At 43.5% G+C, this 27,238-nt stretch overlaps 1 protein-coding gene and 1 long non-coding RNA gene across 2 annotated transcripts; both read left to right on the top strand.

The window, feature by feature from the left end:
- Positions 1 to 1,386: 1,386 nt before the first annotated feature.
- Positions 1,387 to 4,729, top strand: LOC114482164 (uncharacterized). Its single transcript, XM_028477288.1, has 2 exons — positions 1,387 to 1,992; positions 3,685 to 4,729. The coding sequence occupies exons 1-2, from the start codon at positions 1,574 to 1,576 to the stop codon at positions 4,694 to 4,696; spliced, it is 1,431 nt and encodes a 476-aa protein (XP_028333089.1). The 5' UTR covers positions 1,387 to 1,573; the 3' UTR covers positions 4,697 to 4,729.
- Positions 4,730 to 18,940: 14,211 nt separating this feature from the next.
- Positions 18,941 to 20,024, top strand: LOC114482187 (uncharacterized). The gene is made up of 2 exons (XR_003676318.1): positions 18,941 to 19,005; positions 19,666 to 20,024. It is a non-coding gene; the product is annotated as an uncharacterized LOC114482187 (long non-coding RNA).
- Positions 20,025 to 27,238: the final 7,214 nt, after the last annotated feature.

The following is a 27,238-nucleotide window of genomic DNA, read 5'->3' as shown; positions in this document are numbered from 1 at the left end:
CCAAATACAGCTAAAAATGTGGTTAATCAGTGGTTTGTTGCCAAACGTGTCAGATTTCATAAAAGCAAACTGTGTCACACACCGCACCCTCACTGTTCCAGAGCTAATGGAATGGGCCGAACATGCTTATGAAGTCACTGAAAGAAAGAAAATAAAAACTGAATCAGCTAATGTTAATGTATTGGCTGAGGCCATGGCTGCAGCCCTAGCGAGCCAACGCTCAGGGTTTAAAAGACAGGGAAAAAAGCCATATCGCACCAGAACGCCTGATGAGGAAAAACAAGCAAAAATAGATCGAGAAAAAAGACAATGTTTCATTTGTCATGAGGAAGGACATATGGCAAGAGACTGCCCAAAAAGAAAGCAAAAGACAGACCATACGCCGTTCGGGCAAACTCCTAGGCAATGACGCCAGGACTGGCCGGAGGGAAGTGTAATCAGTGACTCCGGAACAGATAATGAAACCTCAGAGTGTGACATAGCCTTTTTAGGGCAAGATGAGGATGCTGATCAATATGACAATGATTTACCTGCAGAATATGAACATCCCCCACCTTTAAATCCAAATCATTTTGTTGATTTCTCCATTTATGCAGCTGTAACATTAACACATGACAAATACCCAAAACGTACACTGTTGGTGGGACCAAAACAAACACCAGTCACTTTTTTGTGTGATACAGGAGCTGATGTTTCTGTCCTCCGTGATCAGGTGGAGGGCGTAGTCACTTCCAAAAAGGTTATTGGCATAGTGGGAGTAGGTGGAAAGCCTCAATATGCATGTTGGTCTGAGGAGGTCATTGTGCAAGATGAAGATGGTTCATATTACACACACCCATTTATTTTGACAACTGATTGTCCCTTCAATTTAATGGGAAGAGATCTTCTCAGTAAGTTACAGATCAGTTTAGTGCCAACGGCTAATGGAATAGTGCCAAAGAAATTTTTATCAGATACTAAAGAATCACTTATGGTGTTGCAAAGCCCAGTCATTCCTAATAAATTCTATACATTGGATCCAGTGTCAACAGGCCCTCGGTCAGTGGTTGGGTCTATGGAAGAACTGCGGGCTAAAATAGCTAAAACATTTGTCATTCCCACAGAAGTACAGACACAGTGGCCACTACATGTTACAATGATGTATGTCAGACCTGAAGGACCCCTGCCAGGTCAACCAGACTGGCTAAGGAGACCAGACCTGTCCCCTGAGGGCAGAGCAGCTGCTAAAGCCTGGGAGGAAAAGTTTCTGCGATTGTCACCACAGAAAATAACATTGACAGACGTTTGTTGGTCTCCAGATGGATGGATTATAATCAGAGTGACGTTGCCTCCAGAGCTGACACCAATAAACCCCCCACGGTTTCCACATATTTGTTTACAAAAACCGGCACATAAAAAGTGGAAAGATGCAAATGAACTGTTGGCTGCACTTCCTGTCAAGAGTGACCTTTGGAGGAAGGAGAGACACAATGTATTCACATACAGAGGCTCCTTTTGTGGCTTTGTGAAAAAACAAATGTTGAACTGGTGTACTTTGGCGCCCCCTGCTGTGCATTTGGATGCATGACTGTCTATGTGCACTCTGAAATCAGATGACTTTCCTTCAGTGCCATCATGTCTGTGGGCTAAATCAAAAACAGATGTTGGACTTATGACAACCGCAACATTTGTAACCATAGATCCAGCCACATCTCACAGGCCTCGAATTAGACAGTATCCACTCAAATCAGATGCAAAAGAAGGAATAAAGCCTGTTATTAAGGATTTACTGACTGCAGGCGTGTTACAGGAACATGACTCAGCTGAATGCAACACCCCCATCTTCCCTGTGAAAAAGCCACAGGGCGGCTGGAGGATGGTACATGATTTAAGAGCAGTAAATCAGGCTGTTAAATCACGAGCTCCAAATGTACCAGACCCACACACATTGTTAAATGAATTACAACCTCATCAAAAATGGTTCACTGTAATTGATTTAAGTAATGCATTTTTCTCCATCCCTCTTCATAGTACAGCGCAGGGTTGGTTTGGATTCACATTTGAGAACAAAAAATACTCTTACACTCGCCTTCCACAAGGGTTCTGTGATAGCCCTACTATCTTTTCAGCGGAGATTAACAGGTGCATCAGCCACCACACATGGCCAGAGACCACACAGATAATTGTTTATGTTGATGACATTTTATTGGCCAGTCCCACCAAAGCGGAAAATGAAACAGAGGCAAGCAGGCTGTTCACACATTTGGCAAAAACAGGAAATAAGGCCTCATTAGAGAAACTACAATTTACACAGGAAAAAGTAACATTCCTTGGTCATAACATTTCAGCTGAAGGGAAAGAACTTACTACATCACGTAGAGAAGCAGTACAAATGGCACCAAAACCGCTTACCGTCAGACAAATGATGGCCTTTTTAGGCCTAGCGAATTATTGCAGGTCGTGGATCGTTGATTATGCTATCATAACTGCCCCATTACAGAACCTAATGTTAGATACACATCAAACTTTAAGCGCACCTTTGCAGTGGACACCTGACGCGGAAGAAGCATTTACAAAAGTGAAACAAATCATAACAGGAACAGGGGTGATGGCGCTGCCAGATTACAACAAGCCATTTACACAGTCTGTTGACTGTAAGAATGGTTACATGACATCAGTACTACTACAGCAATATGGTGAGAAGCAACGACCAATAGCCTATTACTCTAAACGATTAGATGATGTGGCTAGGGCACTTCCCCATTGCGTTCAGGCGGTTTGCGCCGCAGCCATGGCTGTGCACGCGTCTGCTGAAGTAGTGTTGTTCCATCCTTTGACACTGTTAGTCAGCCATGCAGTTGACATCCTGTTAACACAAACAAAAATGTCATTCTTATCTCCTGCCAGGTTTTTACATCTTACTAACACCTTGTTGTCCCCAGCGAACCTCACTCTAAAGCGCTGTGCTGCTTTTAACCCAGCTACATTGATACCAACAGCTGACGATGGGACACCGCATGACTGTGGACAGTTAGTGTCGGTGACATGCAAGCCACGTCCAGATTTGACAGACATTCCATTGGAAGACGGAGATGTAGTGTTTGTAGATGGCTCCTCCTCCAAAGCACCTGATGGAACAAATCATACTGGTTATGCAGTAGTTACATGCGACACTGTGTTGAAATCAGGCAAATTGGCTGGAAATCAGTCTGCACAGGCAGCTGAAATCGTGGCCTTGACAGAAGCCTGTAGACTTTTCAAAGACAAGAAAGTCACAATTTACACTGATAGCCAGTATGCTTTTTCCACAGTTCATGTGTTTGCTGCTCAGTGGGCTAGGAGAGGTATGAAGACATCTAGTGGTAAGACTGTACAACATGCCTCCCTGTTAAAAGACCTTCTTGCTTCAGTCCTCTTACCTACATCATTGGCGATATGTAAATGCAAAGCACATACTGGCGCCACTGATGCTGTCTCTCTGGGCAATGCGAAAGCTGATGTTGAAGCTAAAAAAGCTGCTTTTACTGAAGCACTTACTGTCCAGTTGTTGCCTGTTGATGTTGTACCACTTTGCTTGCCGGATGAAGTCCTGATTGATATGCATGTTAACGCTCCTGAAAGTGAGAAAACAAAATGGGTGACTGAAGGTGCTGTTAAAAATGACTCTGGAGTATTTATGTTAAATGACAAGCCATGTTTGCCTAGATGTTTGTTTGACGTCGTTGCTAGAATGAGCCATGGGTTGGCCCATGTCTCAACAGGAGGGATGGTAGACATAGTCAAACAGTCATTTCATATACCACTAGGACTCCAAACCCATTTTAAAAACTTTTGTCGTCAGTGTATCATCTGTTGTCGTCATAATCCTCAGGGTAATGTTAGGCCCCCTCGGGGTAAAACACCAGCTGGTACATATCCTTTTGAGGTCATTATGATGGATTTCATAACACTGCACACTATTCAGAGGTATACGTATTGTTTGGTTCTGGTGGACTCATTCTCAAAATGGGTCACCATAGTGCCCGCTAAAACAAATGATGCAATGACAGTGGCAAAGGCCCTTTTGACACGAATAATACCTCAACATGGCATCCCACGACAGATTTGGAGCGACAATGGACCCCATTTTGTTAACAGAGTAATACTCCTGCTGACAGAGGCCATGGGCATTGAATTAAAACATCACTGCTCCTACCACCCGGCTAGTGCTGGATTGGTAGAACGCAACAATGGTACCATTAAAAACAGATTAAAAAAAGCTGTAGAACAAACAAACAGGCCCTGGCCAGAGTGTGTTAACCTGGTAGAAATGTACATGCGCATAACACCAAACACACAGGGTTTGACCCCCTTTGAGGTTGTCACAGGACGACCTTTTCACCTACCCCTCACCAGTTCTAAGTGGGTGCAGGATCAGGAGGGAGAGTTGGATCCAATAACAAAATGGATGGTTAAATTATTCACAGATGCTGAAATTGTTAAAGCTAATACACTGCCTAGTCTCTCTTTACCTGTTTCAGATCCCCTGCGTCCTGGTGATTGGGTCCTCATCAAGGTGATTAAGAGAAAACACTGGTGTACTCCACGGTGGGACGGTCCATACACAGTTCTGCTAACCACACCAACTGCATTTAAGATAGCTGAAAGGCAGACGTGGATACACCAATCACACGGGAAAAAGGTACAGAAACCCACCACAGCCGGTGATACACCCTAGTAACACAGAGATGGATCTGTTGTTCCTCCTCCTCCTCGTGGGATCCCAGGAAGTGCTAGCAGGGGCTCTAAGCTCACCTTGGTATGATTACATAGGTAGATGCCCCGGGGGCTTTAACCTCGTTATGTGCATACCACAAATACCGGACATTTTAAGTGACGTTACAATTCCACTAGAGGCTCTGGCTAATAAAGGCTACACACCATGGAAACATGGTAAGGACTATGTAAATTATGAATGGTACATGCAAGTCCGGGGAGCAGACCAATCATGGTCTACTCATGGTTGGTCTGAGGTACTCCTCCATACAAGCTACACCCCTATTACCTGGCCCCTCACACCATCTACACGTACCGTTACAGCGGCATATCTGTCATTGCGAAAAACAATTGTTCAGAAACAAAAAATCCTACTCCTAACCGTTAACACCACCGCGGTACCTCCTTCTTGTTTGCTTATGGGATTCTGCCCTGACGTACAAGGGACAGATCCCATCTTTTGGGTGGATATTTGTATTACACCTCCGGCCACTCCCATTGTAGTTAAACCACGCATGGACATAGTGTTATCACCTGAGGTTAGACAGAATATACGAGTTATAAATGCAAAACCTATGCCAACAGAAGAACCTGACTCGTTACTCGCATTACTGTCTGAACAGAATAATCACGTCCATCATCGTCTGCGCGCTAATTCTTGGTACCGTATGGTAGAACTATCTGCACGAACAGTAACTAATGATAGTTGCTATGTTTGCTCACATCTGCCGCACGCTGTAACATCCCCGACTCTGTTGTCCGCGTCCCTGCCAGCCCCTGACTCAAAGAAAGTACTAGAATGTTTACAAAATAAGTCCGCGACCCCGTGCCCTCCTGTTCTACCAATGCTAAAAACCCTCGAGCCCCTAGGTCAGGCTGCTAAACACCTAAACACGAATGCTGTCCCCTGTGGTAATTATACTCGCTGCTATCCGTTATGCGTACGATTTATTGGTCCACCAACTAACACCAAAGGTCTACCATCAGTAGACATAAACCATTGTGCTACCGTTCAGAACGTTCGTACGGTTGTCCCAATGTTTGCTAGAGACGGTGTTTGGTTGAAGTGCGGTGATAAAGTTTATCCTTCCCCTCCAATTAATATGTCAGCCGTTTGTGTACCAGTAGCAGTCACAGATGGGTCTTTCATAGTTCATATGACAATGCCTAGTCGTTCTCGTCGTGAGATTATAACCTTCACACCTCATGATGCAATATGGGGCTCAGATGTCCCTCCCGAACATAGATATTGGTCAACTAGTCAAAAAGTCGTTCATGCTCTTTTTCCTAATATAGGCGTGGGTAAGAATTCCCTTATGGTAGAGACCCTCCAATACCGCCTTCACATGCTTCTTAATGCATCTTTAGCTGTTAATAACAAAATGAATGCTAGAACAGCGGCCACCGCGCAAATGGCTATTCAGAACCGTATGGCTTTAGATACGATTTTAGCTTCCACAGGTGGTGTGTGTGCTATGGTGGGTGCTACCTGCTGTACATACATACCTAATAACTCCTCGGAGTCCATCGAAGACGCCCTGCAAACACTCCGCAACCTGGAAGGTGCCATGTCAGCTGACGAGTCCAATGTCCATTCATCCGGGTGGGACTGGCTGTTCCAAGGCTCCTGGTTCCAATTCCTGCTACGTCTGGGTCTCCCTCTTCTGGCTGTGCTGCTGGTCGTCGGTCTTGCCTGCTGCTGCATCGTCCCCTGTGTGAAGAAAGGCATAGACAACATGATCATCGGTGCTATGCAGGTCCAGGCTTCCCCAGAGTACCAACTCCATGTTATGGGTCTCTCCCCATCTGCCCCATTGATGGACTAAGACCCTGCCACACCTTCCCATCATCACAGTGAGCGGTAAAGGTTCACTGCTACTGAGGGTCATGTGCTAGTAACCTCTGACCCTCCCTTACCAACTCCAAAAACACACTGAGACCTAAAGCCCCATTTTCGACACCATGGTTTTGGGTCATCATTTGCACATACACTCTGAACTGTCTCCAGATCACCGTGGATCAGAATCGATGTTCGCCCCAGCAGGGGGGGACGGTGGGGAATTTTTCCCGTACTAGCTGTCGGGTTTTCGCCCCACCTCACGGTGGTCATCCCTGTTGTTTTGGTCCTATGATGGCACCGGGTAAACCTGTGAAGACGCCCGTCTGCTTGATGTTTTCCAAACCCACAACAGGGCGGATATGTAAGATATGTTATAGTCTGTGTGGTTTTTATTACTTTATTAGTTATAGTTAAATGATTAAACGATAGTTAGAATATGAAATTATCCATGATTAACTGTGTGTGTGTGTGTGTGTGTGTGTGTGTGTGTGTGTGTGTGTGTGTTTGCAAAACATATCCATTGTCCACCATAGCTGGTTTAAACTAGTTTGGGCCAGTGTGGGTATGTGACCCACTGAATGGACATATGAGCTGTTTTTCTCCCCCAAAGTTTTTGTGTTACCATATATGGTATTAATCCTGCACCCAGAGCGCTGTTGCACAGCCCTCTGGGTGTGGTCTATGTTTTCTATAATAAATACCTAGTTCTGAGGCATCACCATCAGAGCAATCCAACTTATATCGGACTTTTGTGTCTCTTTTTGTTGGGTTTTTCTCCGAGCTGCAGCTCGCACCTCTCTGCCTCTGGTCGCCTTTTAAGTCAGATAGTGTTTTTCTCCCTGAGATGTGATTGCAACGGTCTTAACGTATTTAGACCCAACATTCACATTTTAGCAACGGTCTTAACGTATTTGGACCTAACACATGGTATCTTGCTTTTAGCTTAGCTTTTACGCCACTGTGGGGAACCAAACCACATCAAGCCTAAAGACCCTCTTCCTAGCAGGAATTAACCAAGGAGCCTGTTTCTTTATCACCAACTGTTTACACAATAACTGCCCCCGCAACTTTGAGGTGCATAGCTAACCCACTATGCGGCCTTTGAACCCAATACCGTAGCCGAAAAGACTGACCCAACTCTTTGAAATGTTCAGTAAGAACTCTTTTTACGACTCCACACGGGGGAAGAACATCCCTCTTCTCCCTCCTTTACAAACAGATACTTTTGGGATGCTGTAAGATCACAGAACTGTCCCAATGACCCTTTGACCCCCTGTGGTGAGATGTCACAGAAAGACACTTTCCAGGCCTCTTCTCTGAGATGTGTCCCAGTGAAGAAGGGAGAACAAAGAAATTGTATCATGTTTGAAAAGTTACAAATGAAAATATTATTGGAATGGTTTCTACAGAAATTGAAATTGCAAATATTGTCTGTCCTATTCCACTCTTTTCAGATAATTTTATCCCCACAGAATGCTATTTTAAATGTTCCATCATTTAAAAAGTGCTTAAAACACCAGAAAACATCACAAAAGTTAGTTTGAGGTATCTACTGCAACCATATAGTAAAGAAGAGGCATAACATGATTTTTGACAGTTATGTTTATGAGTAATTACAAGTAAAATTCATTAACCGGTTCCTAAAGTCATCCTAGGCTATTTTCCAGTCGTGTTTGGTATCAAACTCTTTCGTATTACATAATATTTCAAGATATGATGTTGAAAAGATTATTTGAATATGTTGAACTCATTATTATGGTTTATGTGTAAATCTAGGAATCATCCCTCCTGTTTGTCTCACATAAACACACCCCCAGACACACCCAAGGGCAGTCAGCTGAGATGCTGACAACTTTAAACCAATCAACGAAGTTTCCTTCTTGGGAGGCAAGTCCCAAAGATAAGCTTTTAAAAGGAAGAACGCCATTCCTAACTTCAGTTTTGGGACGCTGGCGTTTCATACTCAACGCGTTCCCTTCCCACCTTTTCATTTAGTTCATTTTATTTTTAGTTGAAACAGTTAGATTTTTGGAATGAACAGCTGCTTGGTTCGGACAAATACAGCATCTAGTGACGTGCGTAACAGCCGAAAGAAGCCCGGCCTGTGACCCATTGTGGTAAGCCACGAGCCATTCTCTAACCCAGCTGTGAAGGCCAGAACCGCTTGGATCGGCTGAAGGGGCTACACTCTGTTGAAACTCAACAGAACTCAACGGTGGCACGTCCTGCTGCATTGCTTCAAACAGCACCTCCAGGTCCAACCCTGACATCATCTTCAAGGTACATGAATGAACTTTCATCAGCAACTTCATCCACAATAGATCACATACATATTTCCATAACTACAAACTTACACACACTCACAACATGCTCCACACACAGTTCATCTCATTCATGTTTGTCCGTCTCCCTCTCTTTGTTATGAGCTCTCTTTATTTTATTCTTTGATTTTATGATCTTATTATTCGAATATGTATCCTGCATTTTTATTCAGTATTTAGTAGACTAGCATCCTCCTAGATTAGTGATTTCACTTTATTACATATAATCCTCACTTTTATTAGCCGAGAAATGCATTTCATCATGATTTAATTATCCCATTTCCCAATTGATATTTTGACTGTATTAATTGTTGACTTTTGAATAAAAGGTTAAACATAATATTTGATTCCTCTCATTCATTAAAGCTGTGGTTATGGTGTAGATGTCTGGTAGAATTCACTTTTCCCTGGTTTCACATTGATGAGTTTAGTCTAAAAACTTAGACATATTTCTCCTGTTAAAAGGAGTGGCACCCCGCAAAATTTGAAGTAATATTAATAATCATAATTAATATTCTTAGTTATATAACCCATTTATAATAACTCATCCTCCTACACCACAGTTCAGCCAACAGTGTTAAAAACTCAGCATCAACCATATCTTTAGTTCACTAATGTTATATCCTGATTGTTAACTACCTTCATTATACAACACAAAACAACATAACACAACTTTATCGTTTCATAAACATATTATACAACTTAACACTAACTTCAGGTGCTAACTCACCATCAGCTCCTCAAGCTCACTTACAGTTCTTCCTGGTTCTAACACTCCCTCTGACAAAACATAGAAATCAAGTATTCATCATCATTTTCAACCGTAACATAACTATTACTGTGATTACTAGGGTGGCCATATGTCCGGCTTTAAGACGGACCGTCCGGTTTTTAAAAGGTCTGTCCGTCTTCCGGCGCAACATTAAGCCGGACGTCCATTTGTCCTCCTTTTGACATAATCTTTTTTTTCTCCCATCTTATATGGTCTCTAATGATAAAGTAAATGTGCCTGAACAAAAATAACTCAAACAATAAATAATAATAAAAAAAACACTACATGCAATTATGCTTCCCCTTAAGAGGTATTTGTGGCAGTTTATTGGATGAAATTGGCGTAAAATAAATATAGGACATTTGATTGGTTAGCAGTGCTGAACGTAATCAAATTAGCAATGTGGACATCGTTGACGTCAGGTCAGCGTCAACCAGACAACGTGAAGCCACCCTGTCCACCTGCAGTCTGCAAAAATGCCTAAAAGAAAAACTACATTTAATCCTGAATGGACAAAGGAATATGGATTCATCTCCAAAAGTAGGAAGGATGACTGCCATGCATATTGTACGCTGTGTCGTTGTGATGTGGACGTAAGCAGCAAAGGTAAAGGTGCCCTCGATCGACATGCTAGCACAGACAAGCACAAGAGCAACAATCAAAGTGCGGGCACCTCTTCACTTTTTTCCTTTTTCCGTGAAGCCACATCTCCCCAGGATGACAAAATATCTGCTGCAGAACTTTGTAAAGTTTATCACACCGTCAAGCATCACCAGTCATATAGGAGTGTAGACTGTGGAATAAAAGTTGACCGGGAGATCTACAACGACTCAACAATAGCTAAAGGAGTAACCTGTGGGAAAGCTAAAGCTAAAGCTTTATGTGAAAATATCCTAGCACCCTACTCCATCCATGCGCATGTGGACTACATAAAAGAAAACGAACTGCACTATTCTCTGGCGACTGATGCCTCAAATAAAGGTACGACCAAGTGTTTCCCTATTGTCTTAAGATATTTTCACTTTGTGGAGGGTGTGCAGAATGCGCTGCTCAATTTTTACAGTGACAGCAACGAGACATCGGAAGCTATAACAAATCAGCTGCTGGCAAAACTTGAGCTGTCTGGTCTGGATTTGCAAAAAATGTCAGCATATACAGCAGACAACGCCAGAGTTAACTATGGAAAACACAACAGTGTTTATCAGAAGCTAAAACTTGCTCAAAACGAGGTGCTTGCTGCAAACTGTTTAGCACACATTCTGCACAATGCCACAAGATATGCAGCTGGAAACATGGATCTGGATATTGAAAATGTTGTGTTAAAAGTGTATAGCCATTTTAGCATCTCAGCCAGTAGAACAGCGCAGCTGAGGGAGTTTTGTGACTTTGTGGAGGTGGACGAGTGCAACCTGCTGCGGCACGTCATCACAAGGTGGCTGTCTCTGCTGCCATCCATCAACCGATTGCTGAAGTGCTGGAAGCCCCTGACCAGCTATTTTCAGAGCCTGGGTGATGAAGAATGTCCGAAGATTTTATGGAAGTGCTTTGCAGAAGACCGCACTGAAGTGTCCGAGATGTACCTCCTCTTCCTCAGTCACATTCTGAAGGTGTTCTCAGACTGCATTGAGGCACTTTAGGCCAAATCATTCAGCATAACTTCTGTTTTTAAAGTGATGACTGAACTTAAAGGTTAAACTTGAGAGGAGGCTGAAGGAGCATTTTTTTGGCTTTGCTGTAAACAGCAGACTTAAACAGCTAACTCCTGATTTGGCAAATAAATGTGAGGCTGATTTTATTCAGTTCTATGAAAGAGCAAAGAAATATGTGAGTGAAAGGTTTGACTTCTCTGAGAACAGCTTTCATAGCAAAATGTCAAAGCTCAGCCTTACAACTGCTGTGTCTTTTGAAGAGTACAGTGATGCAGTCCAGGCCTGCAAACTGAAAAACATTGATATGGATGGACTCTATGAGGAATACAGCATGGTGGAAGCTGTTCTCAGCTCCCCAGAAATGGAAGGTTGTCACAGTGAGGAGCGGTATCTGAAGCTGTTTTCCAAAGCAGATGTCCCACTGGTGAACCTGAGGAAAGTCAGCACCTACATCTTCTCCATTCCATGCAGCAATGCACATACAGAACGTGTCTTTTCAATGATGACCACAGCATGAAGAAATGAGAGAAATCGTCTCGATGTGGAAAGAGTCAAGGCAGAACTGCAAATTTTTGTCAACTTCACGTTGGAGTGCACAGACATGTACAGAAAATTTCTCTCAAACAAAAAACTCTTGGAAGCAGCCAGGAAAGGCCAGAAATATAAAAAGTAGACCTTCATATCTTTGGCGAGTACAACAAAGTTATACTATGTGATCATTTTGATATTATTTTTTAGTTTTTATCCGAGCTTTGTTGAGTTTTGAAAAGTGTCCTCCTTTTTGGTGTTATGGAAATGGCCACCCTAGTGATTACAGACCTGTTCATGGCTGTTGAAGGAGCTCAGAGAGAAACAATTATTTCCGTGTGTGTGTGTGTGTGTGTGTGTGTGTGTGTGTGTGTGTGTGTGTGTGTGTGTGTGTGTGTGTGTGTGTGTGTGTGTGTGTGTGCGTGCGTGTGTGTGTGTGTGTGCAGCATGTAGCATGTAGCTAGCAGCATGTAGCTAGCAGCATGGAATGTGGGTGAAGTGCGCATGTGCGGTGCGTTCAAGGGCAGTGCGAAACTAGAGTGACAGAATAACCTGAGTTACATTAACACAAAATAAACTATATCATGTTGTCCCGTGTGACATCATGCTTATAAATATATTGATGTACAGTAGTCCTTCGTGAATCGTGGGGGTTACATTCTAAAAATAACCCGCAATAGGTGAAATCTGTAAAGTAGTCAGCTTTATTTTTCTATAATTATTATACATGTTTTAAGGCTGTAAAACCCCTCACCACATACTTTATACACTTTACTCAGACAGGAATCAACATTTATCTCTGTTTAAACACTCTCGATGTTGAAACCTTTATAGATTTTAAAACATAAACCTGTTTTCAAACACTTCAGAGTCACACTGCTAGTGATCAGACATTGATGCTGAACGCATTCAGAGTCTTTGTTGACAATGACATCACATCAATCATAGAGTAGAACCTGTGTGTGACCACCTGGAGCTGTAGGACACGCCCTTTATAACCAAGACTAGGAAGGATTAGGGTTGGAGGAGAATCAGTGAGGAGGTGGTAGTAGCAGGTAATAGTTGTCTCTGTAGCACTGAGCTAGCATAGCATTAGCAGCTAATCACACCGGGTTGTTTCACTGGATGTTTATGTTTATGAGAGGAGAAAAACGCTTCAGCAGACAGTGAAACTCACAGAGTTGGATGTGTCGCTGGTGGGTGAACGCAGCATTAGCCAATCAGGACGCAGAACACAATGCGCGTTCATACGCTGTAAAATAAAATGCATCCAAAATTGCACTGTAAAAAAATCTGCGAAACACCGAGGCCACAAAAGGTGAACCTCGTTACAGCGAGGGACAACTGTATCTCTGTTCCTGTTTGTTCATGTATGGAAAAAAACATGACATGAACAAATAAATAAAATAGAAATAAAATAAAGAACAAAAATAAGAATATATCGCCCAGCATTAGTTTGTGTGTGTGTGTGTTTTTACTGCCAGCTCTTGATTAAGTCATCATCAAGCTCTGAAAATAAATGTTCTTCTTTGTAGACACCTACACTTCCTGTCCAGCATCGGTACATAAATTTCCACGTCACAAGTTGCCAGCAGCGGTTCATAAAGCAGTGGCAGTTCAAATGATGTAGATTGTGTAAAATATAAAAAAGTCAGTTGGTTAAAAATATAAAAAACTTATCTCCGTTCATTTCAGTTGACATGAGCAGTTGAAGGTGGTCCATCAAAGGAGAGGTGAGGATGGGACCACATTACTGCTTCACGAGTGGGATAACTGTGGTTTTTGTGAGCTACTATAACTTCAATCAGAATCAGAATCAGAAATGTTTTTAATGGCCATGTACAGTTTTAAGGACAGTACAAGGAATTTGTCTTGGTAGTTGGTGCACAAAACAAACAAACAAAAAAAACAAAGAACAACCTAGCAACAATAATAATAATAATAATGATAAATATAAAGGATGAGGGATAAATAAAGGATAGATAGAGAATAAAGGATAATTAGGATAAATATATATATATATATATATATACAGTGCAGCAGATAATGTAATCATGGAGGTGGTGGGGGGGGGGTCAGTGGGTGACTTGGGGTGTGTTCATGTGGATGGTGGCAGAGGGAAAGAAGCTGTTTTTGTGTCTGGAGGTTCTGGTCCTGATGGACCTAAACCTCCTTCCAGAAGGGAGAGATTGAAACGGGGTGGGAGGGGTCGGCCACAATCTTTCCTGCACGCCTCAAAATCCTGGAGGGGTTCAGGTCCTGGAGGGAGGGCAGATTGCAGCCGATGACCTTCTCTGCAGAGTGGATGATACGCTGCAGTCTGGCCTTGTCCTTGGCCGTAGCTGCAGCGTACCAGATGGTGATGGAGGAGCAGAGGATGGACTGGATGATGGAGCTGTAGAAGTTCACCATCATCTTTGTTGGCAGACTGAACTTCTTCAGCTGCCGCAGGAAGTACATCCTCTGCTGAGCTTTTTTGATAAGGGAGCTGATGTTCAGCTCCCACTTGAGGTCCTGAGTGATGATGGTCCTCAAGAAGCAGAAGTACTTCACAGAGCTCACTGTAGAGTCTCCCAGGGTGAGGGGGGTGAGGGGGGCTGGGTTCTTCCTGAAGTCTGCTATCATCTCCACTGTCTTTAAAGCGTTGAGCTCCAGGTTGTTCTGGCTGCACCAGGACACCAGCCGGTCTGTCTCCTACTTGTAGTCAGACTCGTCTCCATCAGAGATGAGACCTATGATGGTCGTGTCGTCTGCAAACTTCAGGAGTTTGACCGACTGGTGAGAGGAGGTGCAGCTGTTGGTGTAGAGGAAGAAGATCAGAGGAGAAAGAACACAGCCCTGAGGAGATCCAATGCTGATGGTCCGGGGAGCAGAGATGGTTTTTCCCAGCTTCACGTGCTGCTTCCTGTCAGACAGGAAGTCTGTGATCCACTTGCAGGTGGAGTCTGGCACGTTCAGCTGGGAAAGCTTGTCCTGAAGGAGAGCTGGGATTATAATGTTGAAAGCAGAGCTGAAGTCCACAAACAGGATCCTGGCGTAGGAGCCTGGGGAGTCCAGGTGCTGGAGGATGAAGTGGAGAGCCAGGTTTACAGCATCGTCTACAGACCTGTTGGATCTATAAGCAAACTGCAGGGGGTCCAGGTGGGGGTCGGTGGTGTCCTTGATGTGGGAGAGCATGAGGCGTTCAAAGGACTTCATGACCACAGATGTCAGAGCGATGGGTCTGTAGTCATTAAGTCCTGTGATCCTCAGCTTTTTAGGGACAGGAACGATGGTGGAGTCCTTAAAACAGGCTGGTACGGTGCATGTCTCCAGTGAGGTGTTAAAAATGTCTGTGAAGACTGGAGACAGCTGATCAGCACAGTGCTTTAAGGTAGAAGGAGAGACAGAGTCCGGTCCACAAACCTTACGCAGTATCCTGAGGATGGCAGTAGAGGTAAGAAGGACACACAATACCAGTTAGTAGGTCAACTCACTCTCGTTAAGTTTAAGCTAAAGATGCTAGAGATAATCATTAGTTAATCAGATAAAGACAAAGTGTAGGGCTCCATTCTCCATGATATTGCCTCACTCTGAGACATTTAATGGCAGCCGGGTCCAGAACTGTTTCGTGTAACCTCCAAAATAAACATTATCCATATGTTTTCAAGAACATATCTGTATAATGAACAGCACGACTTTTGCAAGAAGTGCGTGCGTATTTTTTTGCCGATTTATTTTTGCACCAAATTATCAAATTTTTCACCAAGAGACTTTGGGCATGCTCAGGGGGTCAAATTAGCGATTAAAAGGCAAAGTTGGTATGCTCCAAAGGAGTGGGTCGGAAACCCATGTTAATCAAATATGAGACCTTTTGAATTTTCTATTTGAGAATTATAGCGGATTTCTATTATGGCGTGCGCCATCTGGGAAAGATACAGCATTAAGAATGTGATGGCAAATAATTTTCCGGTGACATTATTGGCCCCTCCCACTGATCACAGCCTGTTTTTTTCTTCATCAGTGACCTGCTCCCATCTTATAAGATTCATCCAACACTATTTTGAAGTCATCACAACCAATCGTCTTTCCGCTAGAGCTTTCCACTAAAAGCGGCACCCTCTGAGAGCCTGTAGCTTAGGCCTAGTAGTAGAAGCCTGTAGCCTTGTAAAAAAGACAGTAGCCTGATGCTGGTGGTAGAAGGCTGTACCCTGGGCCTAGTGGTAGAAGGCTGTACCCTGGGCCTGGTGGTAGAAGGCTGTACCCTGGGCCTAGTGGTAGAAGGCTGTACCCTGGGCCTAGTAATAGAAGGCTGTAACCTGGGCCTGTTGGTAGAAGGCTGTACCCTGGGCCTGGTGGTAGAAGGCTGTACCCTGGGCCTAGTGGTAGAAGGCTGTACCCTGGGCCTGGTGGTAGAAGGCTGTACCCTGGGCCTAGTGGTAGAAGGCTGTACCCTGGGCCTGGTGGTAGAAGGCTGTACCCTGGGCCTAGTGGTAGAAGGCTGTACCCTGGGCCTGGTGGTAGAAGGCTGTACCCTGGGCCTAGTGGTAGAAGGCTGTAGCCTGGTGCTGGTGGTAGAAGGATGTACCCTGGGCCTGGTGGTAGAAGGCTGTAGCCTGGTGCTGGTGGTTGAAGGCTGTACCCTGGGCCTAGAAGCAGAAGGCTGTACCCTGGGCCTAGTGGTAGAAGGCTGTACCCTGGGCCTAGTGGTAGAAGGCTGTAGCCTGGGCCTGGTGGTAGAAGGATGTTCCCTGGGCCGAGTGGTAGAAAGCTGTAGCCTGGTGCTGGTGGTAGAAGGCTGTACCCTGGGCCTGGTGGTAGAAGGCTGTACCCTGGGCCTGGTGGTAGAAGGATGTACCCTGGGCCTAGTGGTAGAAGGCTGTACCCTGGGCCTAGTGGTAGAAGGCTGTAGCCTGGGCCTGGTGGTAGAAGGATGTACCCTGGGCCTAGTGGTAGAAGGCGGTACCCTGGGCCTGGTGGTAGAAGGCTGTACCCTGGGCCTAGTGGTAGAAGGCTGTACCCTGGGCCTGGTGGTAGAAGGATGTACCCTGGGCCTAGTGGTAGAAAGCTGTAGCCTGGTGCTGGTGGTAGAAGGCTGTACCTTGGGCCTGGTGGTAGAAGGATGTACCCTGGGCCTAGTGGTAGAAAGCTGTAGCCTGGTGCTGGTGGTAGAAGGCTGTACCCTGGGCCTGGTGGTAGAAGGCGGTACCCTGGGCCTGGTGGTAGAAGGCTGTACCCTGGGCCTAGTGGTAGAAAGCTGTAGCCTGGTGCTGGTGGTAGAAGGCTGTACCTTGGGCCTGGTGGTAGAAGGATGTACCCTGGGCCTAGTGGTAGAAAGCTGCACCCTGGGCCTAGTGGTAAAAGGCTGTAGCCTGGTGCTGGTGGTAGAAGGATGTACCCTGGGCCTGGTGGTAGAAGGCTGTACCCTGGGCCTAGTGGTAGAAGGCTGTACCCTGGGCCTAGTGGTAGAAGGCTGTACCCTGGGCCTGGTGGTAAAAGGATGTACCCTGGGCCTAGTGGTAGAAAGCTGTACCCTGGGCCTAGTGGTAGAAGGCTGTAGCCTGGTGCTGGTGGTAGAAGGCTGTACCCTGGGCCTGGTGGTAGAAGGATGTACCCTGGGCCTAGTGGTAGAAAGCTGTAGCCTGGTGCTGGTGGTAGAAGGATGTACCCTGGGCCTGGTGGTAAAAGGATTTGCCCTGGGCCTAGTGGTAGAAGACTGTACCCTGGGCCTGGTGGTAAAAGGATGTGCCCTGGGCCTAGTGGTAGAAGGCTGCATTGCATAAAAAGTGGGATTACCAGCAGTTTTCGTCACTGTAAATTGCTGTTAACTCTCAGTCAACTGGAAGTTCCAGTCAGCTCCAGATAACTGCCAGGAATTACCGTAAACTCACAGCACAAGGTGAGAAAGTCACTCCCCTAGCTTCTAGGACTGGGTAAGGTTTTCACATGTAAATGACCATACTGTGATGTCTACAAATGTAAATCAGGACTGTCTCCACTGAAAAGACACACAAGTCTCTGGGAGCCAACATGTTTATATGGGAGTTTGAATTCCTCTTTAAAGCAGAATAAAAGTTATTTCCTCTTTAAAATGACAGTGTAAAAACTTAATTCCTTATGCACATTTTATTCCAAATTAAACTTAAATCCAAAATTAGATAGCTGGTTTATTTCAATTCAAAATGTGGTTTCCAGTCTAAATTTAGCATAATGATAAATCTGAGCATTAACACAGGAAAGAACAAATAGTTTTTATTGTAATGTTGTGTGTTTTTCAGTTTGTGTATGTCTGTGGTTGTTCTGCTCCTTATGAGGCATTCTGTGCATTTATTTTGTCCTTTTGTGTATTTGTGTTGTCATTTTGCATTGTTGGAGTAATGTTTGTGTATTTCTGTTGTCATTTTCTATTGTGAGCCGTTTTGTGTATTACTGTTGTTGTTTGGTTCATTTTTGTAGTAGTTTTGTACAGTTTTTGGAATATTTTCTATGTTTTTCTTGTCTTTTACTGTATTTTCCTGTAACTTTGGGAGCCTCATTAAATTCCTCATATTTTTTTTTACTGTATTCTTGCTTTTGTTTTGTGTGTTTTTCTGCCATTTTGTAAATGAACTTTGGGGGCATCATAAAATTAGACCAAGGGCTGAATGTGGAAAGAACAAAGAGTTTTTATAGTCAATTTGTATGTGTTTCTGTCATTATCTGTATGTTTGTTGTCTGATGTTATGTACGGTGGCTGAGAAGTGCAAAACACATTTACAAATACCACAACATACTTACAAATTATTGTGTTGGTTTTTGTAATGATGTGTATTTATGTTGTTGGTGATGTAATGTATTGTAAATTGCAGAACTTATATGTGACAAGATCAAAAGCAATGCACACATAGTTTAGATTAAAACACTGAGTTGATGAGTTTAAATACTTAAATACCACTTGAATGTTAAAAGACAGTTAAAAGTGTTAAAAGAGTGTTAAATAGACATGATTTACTTCACTCTTTATTGTTACAATTCTGACTGAGTGATGTTTATCTGTGATCCACTGAGTGTTCTGAGTTAGACTATCTGGGATGGATTGGTTTTGTCTCCGCCCCCACACGTGCTGTTTTCCTCATTCTACTAACGCTCCTGATGGAGGAATCAGACCTGAATCACATTTGTGATCATTTCTCCTCTTTTCAGGTATGTTTATAGTCAGAAACACAGCTTATATGTCAGAAATAAGTGACTAACAAATGAAGAGTTTCATGACGTTGTAGTTTTGATATTTGAGTTTGATAAGAGTTCAGTTTTATGAACAGTAGTAAGTTAGCAGACTGTGCCATGTGTAGCGTGTTCAGTTGTTAGCTTCTGTTTCATATGAGCATGTGTTTAAAATATGTCTCCAGGGACTAAAATTAGCTTTTGATAATGTTTGTTGTTGCCAGGATTCATTTTTAAAAGTCACAAGATGCACCAGCTCAGATATTTTAATGCTGCATTTTATTTGAACTAGATTTATATTTGAGAAAGTGAAAGTATAGAATACAGTTGTTTAAGAGTGTTGTGTGTGGTGTAATGATTTGAAAAACAATAATTAAAACATTTTAAAAGTAACATTTTAATCAGTGTTTTTATTCATCTAAATGAGACATTTCAGGGGATCCAATTTGAATTCCAGGCGACCCCACATTGGGTCACGACCCCAAGGTTGAAAAACTGCACTACATTATTCTGTTTTTGAAGTGTGCAGGAGTAGGGGGTACATAGCTTCAAGTTAAATGTCTGAAGGGGTACAGGACTGTGAAAAGTTAGGGAACCACTGCCATAGAACATCAATAATTCTACTGCTTGTGTTTCCAGCTGCTGGGAGTGAGGACAGATGTTTTAGAGGAAGAGATGGACTTCTGGTGTCTGATGAGGAGGATAGCACAGCTGATGGAGAAGCTGGGTGGATAGATTGGTCTCCATCCTTCAGAAGTCTGGATCTTTCTGCTCTGTGTTCAACGTTACAGAAGAAACTGGAAAATGAGCCCAAATATCAAGCAACCCACCACAAAAGGCTGCATTATGGACCACCCCCCAAAAGACCTGCTCCATCTTTTTATGACCCTGAAGCAGCCAAGAGGCACAAGAGTTCAAGTTTTAGTGTGTGACCCAGACAAGGGAACACAGTGTAAAGTTTGTTTTTTATTATTTTAAATAAAGCTCTACTTTCATTATGTTCCTCCTGTCTCTCTTATTCTCAATAAACTGTTATTGTGATGTGTAGTTCTCACTAAATAATATTAGCAATAATAATAATTAGTATCATAATTAATTACAGCCATTCACAGTGGGGGGTTGAAGATTGAAGCAGAAAAAAGAATTTGTTTCTGTCTCGTTTCATTCTTTTGTAATCAGCTGTTGAATAGAGCAAGTTTGACACAAATCTAAAGTTTCAGTTTCAGACCAAAAAGCTGAGAAAAAGCCTTTTTCTAAAAAGTGACTTGTAAGCTTTTTATTTTTTTTAACTCTAACATCTGGACATTGTTTCCTTATATGTAAAAACTAACACTGAGACAGGGCTTTTGATGAGAAAATTCATTTTATTTTGCTATAGAGGTCAGAGTTGAATGGATTTCTTACCGTATTTCAGCGTTCCTCCAAGTCTCTCCCATCAGTCTGCACACACACAACTTCCTCTTCCTCACGGACATGCAGAGTGTCACTGCTTTTTAATCATTTTATCTCACCATCGCCACACTCCAATAATCCACTAAAGTTCTACACATGCTCTTGTTGGCTGCACTGGTGGAAACATCAGCATCATCTCTCGTAGAGACATTTTCTGTCTTGTAAACTCCTTTCCTCTCCATCTGAGCTCTGCATTCAAAGGTGCTGCTACCACCTACATGTCACCTATTATTTTGATATCTGGTTCACAGTTAAGGCCCATCCTCCCCCCGTCGATCACACAGACGTTACTTCCTCTTCCTCTCGACACGTAGCGGTTACCGTTTAGCTCAGTTAGTTGATGGTTTTATCTCAGGTCCACATATTCTGTGTTAGTATGTGGTGCTGTGAGCTGCTGATACTTCACAATATCACATGTTCCTGCTTCTTCCTCCTTAGCTAATGGTAGCATCAGAGGCTAATCTCACATCTTCTCTAAACTATCAGACTATTCCATTAACTGGTCAAAATCATCAATCCTTCCATTAACAAAAAATCATGAAACCTGGCAAACCAAAACCCCCAATACCCCTCCCCCACAACTATAATTAAATATCTAGGCTTAAATATATCACCAAACCTAAATGAATGAATTAAACTGAACCTGGATCCACTGTTGGATAAAGTCACAGAAGATCTGCAGAGATGGAACAATCTCCCTATCTCACTGCTTGGCAGAATAGCCTCAGTTAAAATGAAAATCTTACCTAAAATAAACTATCTGTTCTCTATGATCCACTGAAACCACCAACACAATGGTTCAAAAGATTAGATTCTGCAATTACAAAATTCTATGCTAGGAATAAAAAACCCAAATCAAGTCTTTCAACCCTTCAAAAAAATGAAAACGAGGGAGGGTTGGAAGCCCCTAATTTCATACATTATTACTTAGCAAACCAAATATTATAATTAACAGAATGGCTAAAACCAAAAGAATACCACAACACCTGGCTAGAAATAGAACAGCTAGACTGCAAACATATTAAACTCTCTGATCTCCCTTTTATCTCTACGACCCTCAAACGTCATAACTGCTTTAAAAACCCACTGATTGCCTCCACCCTGACTGCGTGGTGGAAAGCCCTGGACATTACAAATGTTCAATTAAAAACTAGCGTGCTGTCTCCAATCTGGCACAACCCCAACTTTAGACCTTTAGGCCTCTGCTGGCGGCACTCGTGTGCGGTGCCTGGCTGGGGGTGCTTAGGGAGAGCCAGGGTTGCCTCCCTGTGGAGGGTGCTGTATGGTGGTGCCGTGCAGGCCTGTGCTGGCCCTGGTGTGGGCACTGGCCTCTCTCCTGCTCGGCCGTCCCCTGCTTTAGCGGGGCCCGCTATGTGGACGGGCCGGGCTCATACCAGACAGGCCTCCTACATGGACACTTCACTCACTCCCAGGTGGTCTGGCTCACCCACTTGGTGCACCACACACATTTACCCAACCTTTGGGGGGCTGGATGGTGAGGCCAGGGTTGGAGGGGGCCGCCTCCTGTGCTACTAAGTAGTGGCGCAGGGGCGTCACTCCCACCTCTGGCTGCCCTACTAATCCCTCCAATTTTATTTACACCTCAACACACCACCCCCTGGAGGGTGGGACCACCACTTCCACCCTCCGGAGCTATTGCACCACATACACATATTTATTTATTTATTTATTTATTTATTCAGTTCATTTCCGACATGGTTGCATTCACAGAAATTCATTTGACATTCAGAGCAAAATCACATCATTGTTTTTTTTTTTTTTTTTTTTTTGCATGCCGGAAAGGGCGACGGAAAAAAGCATTATGCTTATCTAGATCCGTCCCCTAATTTGAACACAGATAATTTTACATCCAACCTCGTTTCTTTTTTTTTGTCCTTTTTTATGTGATGTGTTCTCGTCTGCAGTCATTGTTCCTGTTGTTACTCATCTTCACTGTCCTTTTTCTCCGTATCTTTGGCGCTCAATGACCAGTTAATGAGTTCCATGTCGTCGCTGTAGAGTTTAATGAAGAGTTGACTTGAGATCTGTATGTGTGTAGAAATGTACTCCTCGTTTTCTCCTTAAATCGTTTCAGATTAATGGACTGTTGTGTCTCTGCGTCAAGGCTGTTCCAGAGGTTCATGGCTCTATACACAAAACTATGTTTGCCAACGTTTGATATGACCCTGTTTGGTCTAAACACATTATTATGTCTGAATTCATAGGAATTTTGATTGTATGTGAAACGTTTTTGTATTTGATGTGGTAGTATTTTTGATGAAGCCCTAAATGCGTGTATTTGTGTGTTGTAGTGTATTATTTCTTGCAGTTTTAGGTATTTTGACTTCTCAAATAATTCGTTTGTGTGTGTGTTGTGTGGTACTTTATGTAAAATTCTTATAGCTTTTTTTTGTTGTTTAAATAGTGGTTCAAGATACGTTTTGTAGTTATTACTCCATATTTCGGAGCAGTAATTTAAGTGCGATGCTATGAGTGAAGAATAGATTGTTTTAAGTGATTTGGTGTGTAGGATTTGTTGAAGCTTCCATAGGATGTAACTGCTTTTGGCAACTTTGTTTTTAACTATTTGTATATGTTTTTTCCAGGTCAGCTTGTCGTCCATCCACACTCCTAGTACCCTATATACACATAGGTTGGATGGGGAGCACCGCTCCCCTCCATCCACCCTTTTTTAATAGCACTTCATACATTCACTAAACACACACATTCACTCATCGGATAGGGAAGTGCCTCTCCATTGGGGAATGGAGATAATAATAACAGGGGGGTGGGTAGTTTCACACAATTGGGCCTGTCGGGTAGGGGGCCTGGCCCCTCTGTTGACAGCTGGGCCGCCGTGTAGAGTACAAATACATCAGGAGGGTGCGGTCAGGTGTGGTGGGGCGGTGGGTTTCTGGGGGGCATGGGGGGGGGGGGGTTGCTGGGGGCTGCTGCTCCGCACCAATTGTGTGCAGTTGCCCTGTGGCTTGCGCTGTCTGGTGGGGGCGGGGCCTGGGCTGCTGTTCTTGCGCCAGCTGGGGCTGTGCGGTCCTGCTGGGCTGTTGCTGGTTCGTGGGCTGGGGTTTTCTGGGGCAGGTGGTGTGGACGATGCGAGCCGCGCCCTAGCATGCCCGCTTGGGCTGCGGCTTGTGACACCGGGCTCCGCGCTGCGGTTGGGCCCTCTGGTGACGTACGGCATGCTGCCGCGAGATGAATCAATGGATGAACCAAAGCACTTGACATCTCTCTCCCAGAGGATAGAAGGATGGAGAGCTCTCGCGGCTCCGCCTTGGGTGTTACGAACAATATTGAAGGGTTACAGGCTGCAGTTTAGTTCCGCTCCTCCCTGTTTTGCCGGCGTGAATCACTCTCGGGTCCATGGAGAGTCGGCCGGTGTGATACAGGAAGAGATCACATCCCTGCTGCGCAGGGCATTATCAAGTTATCATGAACCTACGATGCTTCAGACTCTACAATCCCTGTCATCCTTGATCTCGTCCACAACAACAGAACAACTGCAGCTCTTCACCAGAAATGGCCGTAGCTTCACAGACACATTAAAGTTATGTGGGAACTGGTCTGCTCAGTATTTTGGTAGTTTAGACGTGTTTCGTACATTTTGGACGCTTCAACATGTTGTTTAGCTCAGGACCAGGAGGGGTGCTGAGGTGCACCAAATGAACGGTCCCCTGAAACATTTCCCTTTGCCTCACGATGACAGTGTTTCATTCATAATATGTAACTTTCTGCATTTAACAGTGGATTCTATTTTTATTTAACGATTCTGTCTTTTTGTCTGTGATTCCATTAATGCAGATATTATAGGACCCTAATTAGCCAATCATGAGCTCATTACAAGTTGTTCATTAATCCTGTAAGAACAAAGTCAAACTGTTTCCACTGAAGACCTTCATTTACAAATCAATGGGAACTTAAATTATTCAGCCCCAAAATCTAAATATTTTCCTCCACATCATGTGATCTCTGAACAAAAAGAGCAAGAATCGAGAATATCCGGTTTTTGATTCTGTCGAGAATACAGACATTTCCGATGCATATCCGGAGTTTTTTTGATATGCCCCATATCTGGTCAAATACGGACCCAATATACTTCATGAAGACAGTATATTGTATTAGGATAATAACAGTATTTAGATTTTGTCATATATGTGTTCCGGAAATGTCCTCAGGGTAAAAAACACCCAAAATCCCTAAATATCCGGTTTTTGATTCCGTCGAGAATACGGACTATTCTGATGCATATCCGGAGTTTTTCTATATGCCCCATATCTGGTCAAATATGGACCCAATATACTTCATGAAGACAGTATATTTTGCTAGGATGCGAACATTATTTAGATTTTGTCAAATATGTGTTACGGAAATGTCCTCAGGTTGAAAATACCCAGAATCCCTAAATATCCAGTTTTTGATTCTGTCGAGAATACGGACATTTCCGATGCATATCCGGAGTTTTTCTATATGCCCCATATCTGGTCAAATATTCAATTCAGTTCAACTTTCGTCTCAAAGTGCTTAACAATATAAAATGCACAGTAAGAAAACCCAACAAGATCCACATGAACAAGCATTTAGCGACAGTGGGAAGAAAAAACTCCACATTTTTTTTAACAGGAAGAAATCTCCAGCAGAACCAGGTTCAGAGGTGGTAGTCATCTGCCTCGACTGGTTGGGGTTAGTGAACAGAAAGACTATCAGAACAGGATAGAGGGCAGAACATCTGAGTGTCCCAGACTAGTTGAACCATGAACCATCGACCAGGAACTGCCAGCTCCAGCATCAAGGCACCATTAATCAGGAACTACTAGCTTCAGCCGCAAGACACAGACTGCAGGATAAACATGATACACTACGATATACTCGTATCGATGCCATGCTCTGAAATGCTACCACTACAGATGAGGTTTCGTCTTGTACTGGGCACACGTAGGCATCTCAGCGATAACTACGGAGGGGACCATGTCTGCTTTAAATGATATCAATTATATGATTGTAATTTTTCGCCAGGCCTGAGGTGCGTGCAAATTTCGGTGAGTTTTCGGGCATTTTTAGGGGGTCGAATTAGCGATCAAAGGCGGACAGGGTATAATAATAATTAAAGCCGCGAGCCGAGTCATAGGTTCCGATGAAGCGGCCGGGGGCGGTAACCCACGGTCACGTATACCACTGTTTTGGGAATTGGCCTGAGCAAATTTGGTGTAAATTGGTGTAAAAACAACTGAGATATTGCATTTACCAAGAAATGGCGAAAGATTTTCCTGTCATGATAGGCCCCTCCCACTTTTCAAAGCCTGCTCTATTTGCCATAGCAATGTGCTTCCATCTAATAAGATTCATCCTACAGTGTTTTGAAGTCAACACGACATATCGTCTGTCCGCTACAGCTGCTCGTGTAGGACGACCACAGAAGCGGCGCCCTCTGAGAACGCAAGGCATTGTGGGTAAATTGGTTATCGTTTGTTGTTTAGCTCTGGACCGTGATCGTGTGTATCAAAAATGAAGCAGTTTGAACTTTGCATTCTAGAGTTATAAGCGTTTTCGTATAATGGCGTAGTTATGGCGAGGGATTTTCATGTGTCATTATAGGCCCCTCCCACTGGCCATGATGGGTAATTTGGTCATCGAGCGTTGTTCATGGATGGACAATCATCGTGTGTATCAAATATGAAGCAGTTTGAACTTTGCACTCTAGAGTTATAAGCGTTTTCTTATAATGGCGTAGTTATGGCGAGGGATTTTCCTGTGTCATGATAGGCCCCTCCCACTTTTCATAGCCTGCTCTATTTGCCATAGAAATGTGCTTCCATCTAATAAGATTCATCCTACAGTGTTTTGAAGTCAATACGACATATCGTCTGTCCACTACAGCTGCTCGAGTTGGACGACCACAAAAGCGGCGCCCTCTGAGAACGCAAGGCATTGTGGGTAAATTGGGTATCGTTTGTTGTTTAGGCAAGGCAAATTTATTTATATAGCGCATTTCATACTCAAGGCAACTCAATGTGCTTTACATGATAAAACATTCAATTGTTTACAATCAATAAGAACATTTAAAATCATCAGTAAAATCAATTAAAATCATCAGTAAAATCATCATGACATCAACAACATGACAAAAAATCTCTCTCTCAATCATATGCAGTAGAGAAAAAAAGTGCCTTTAACTTTGATTTAAAAATGTTCACATGTGATGCTGACTTCAGCTCCGCTGGCAGTTTATTCCACTTCTTTGCAGCATAACAACTAAAAGCAGCATCACCATGTTTACTGTGAACTCTGGGCTCCACTATCTGATCTGTGTCCATAGATCTGAGAGACCTGCTGGGTTCATACCTGACTAACATGTCACTGATGTATTCTGGACCAAACCCATTCACAGATTTATACACCAGCAGCAGAACTTTAAAGTCTATTCTGAGGCTGACTGGGAGCGAGTGTAAAGACTTTAAAACTGGAGTAATGTGCTCTGACCTCTTTGTTCTGGTTAAGACCCGAGCTGCAGCGTTCTGAACCAGCTGTAGCTGTTTGATGCTCTTTTGGGGGATTCCTGTCAGAAGACCATTACAATAGTCCAGTCTGCTGGAGATAAAAGCATGGACAAGTTTCTCCTGATCTTTCTGAGTCATTAAACCTTTCACTCTGGAGATGTTCTTTAGGTGGTAGAAGGCTGTTTTTGTGATAGATTTGATCTGACTGCTGAATGTAAGATCTGAGTCAATCAGAACACCAAGGTTTTTGA

Source organism: Gouania willdenowi, chromosome 20 (assembly GCF_900634775.1).
Source record: "Gouania willdenowi chromosome 20, fGouWil2.1, whole genome shotgun sequence".
Taxonomy (NCBI): domain Eukaryota; kingdom Metazoa; phylum Chordata; class Actinopteri; order Blenniiformes; family Gobiesocidae; genus Gouania; species Gouania willdenowi.
Note: the sequence above shows the minus strand (reverse complement) of the source record. Positions and strands in the feature narration are given on the sequence as shown.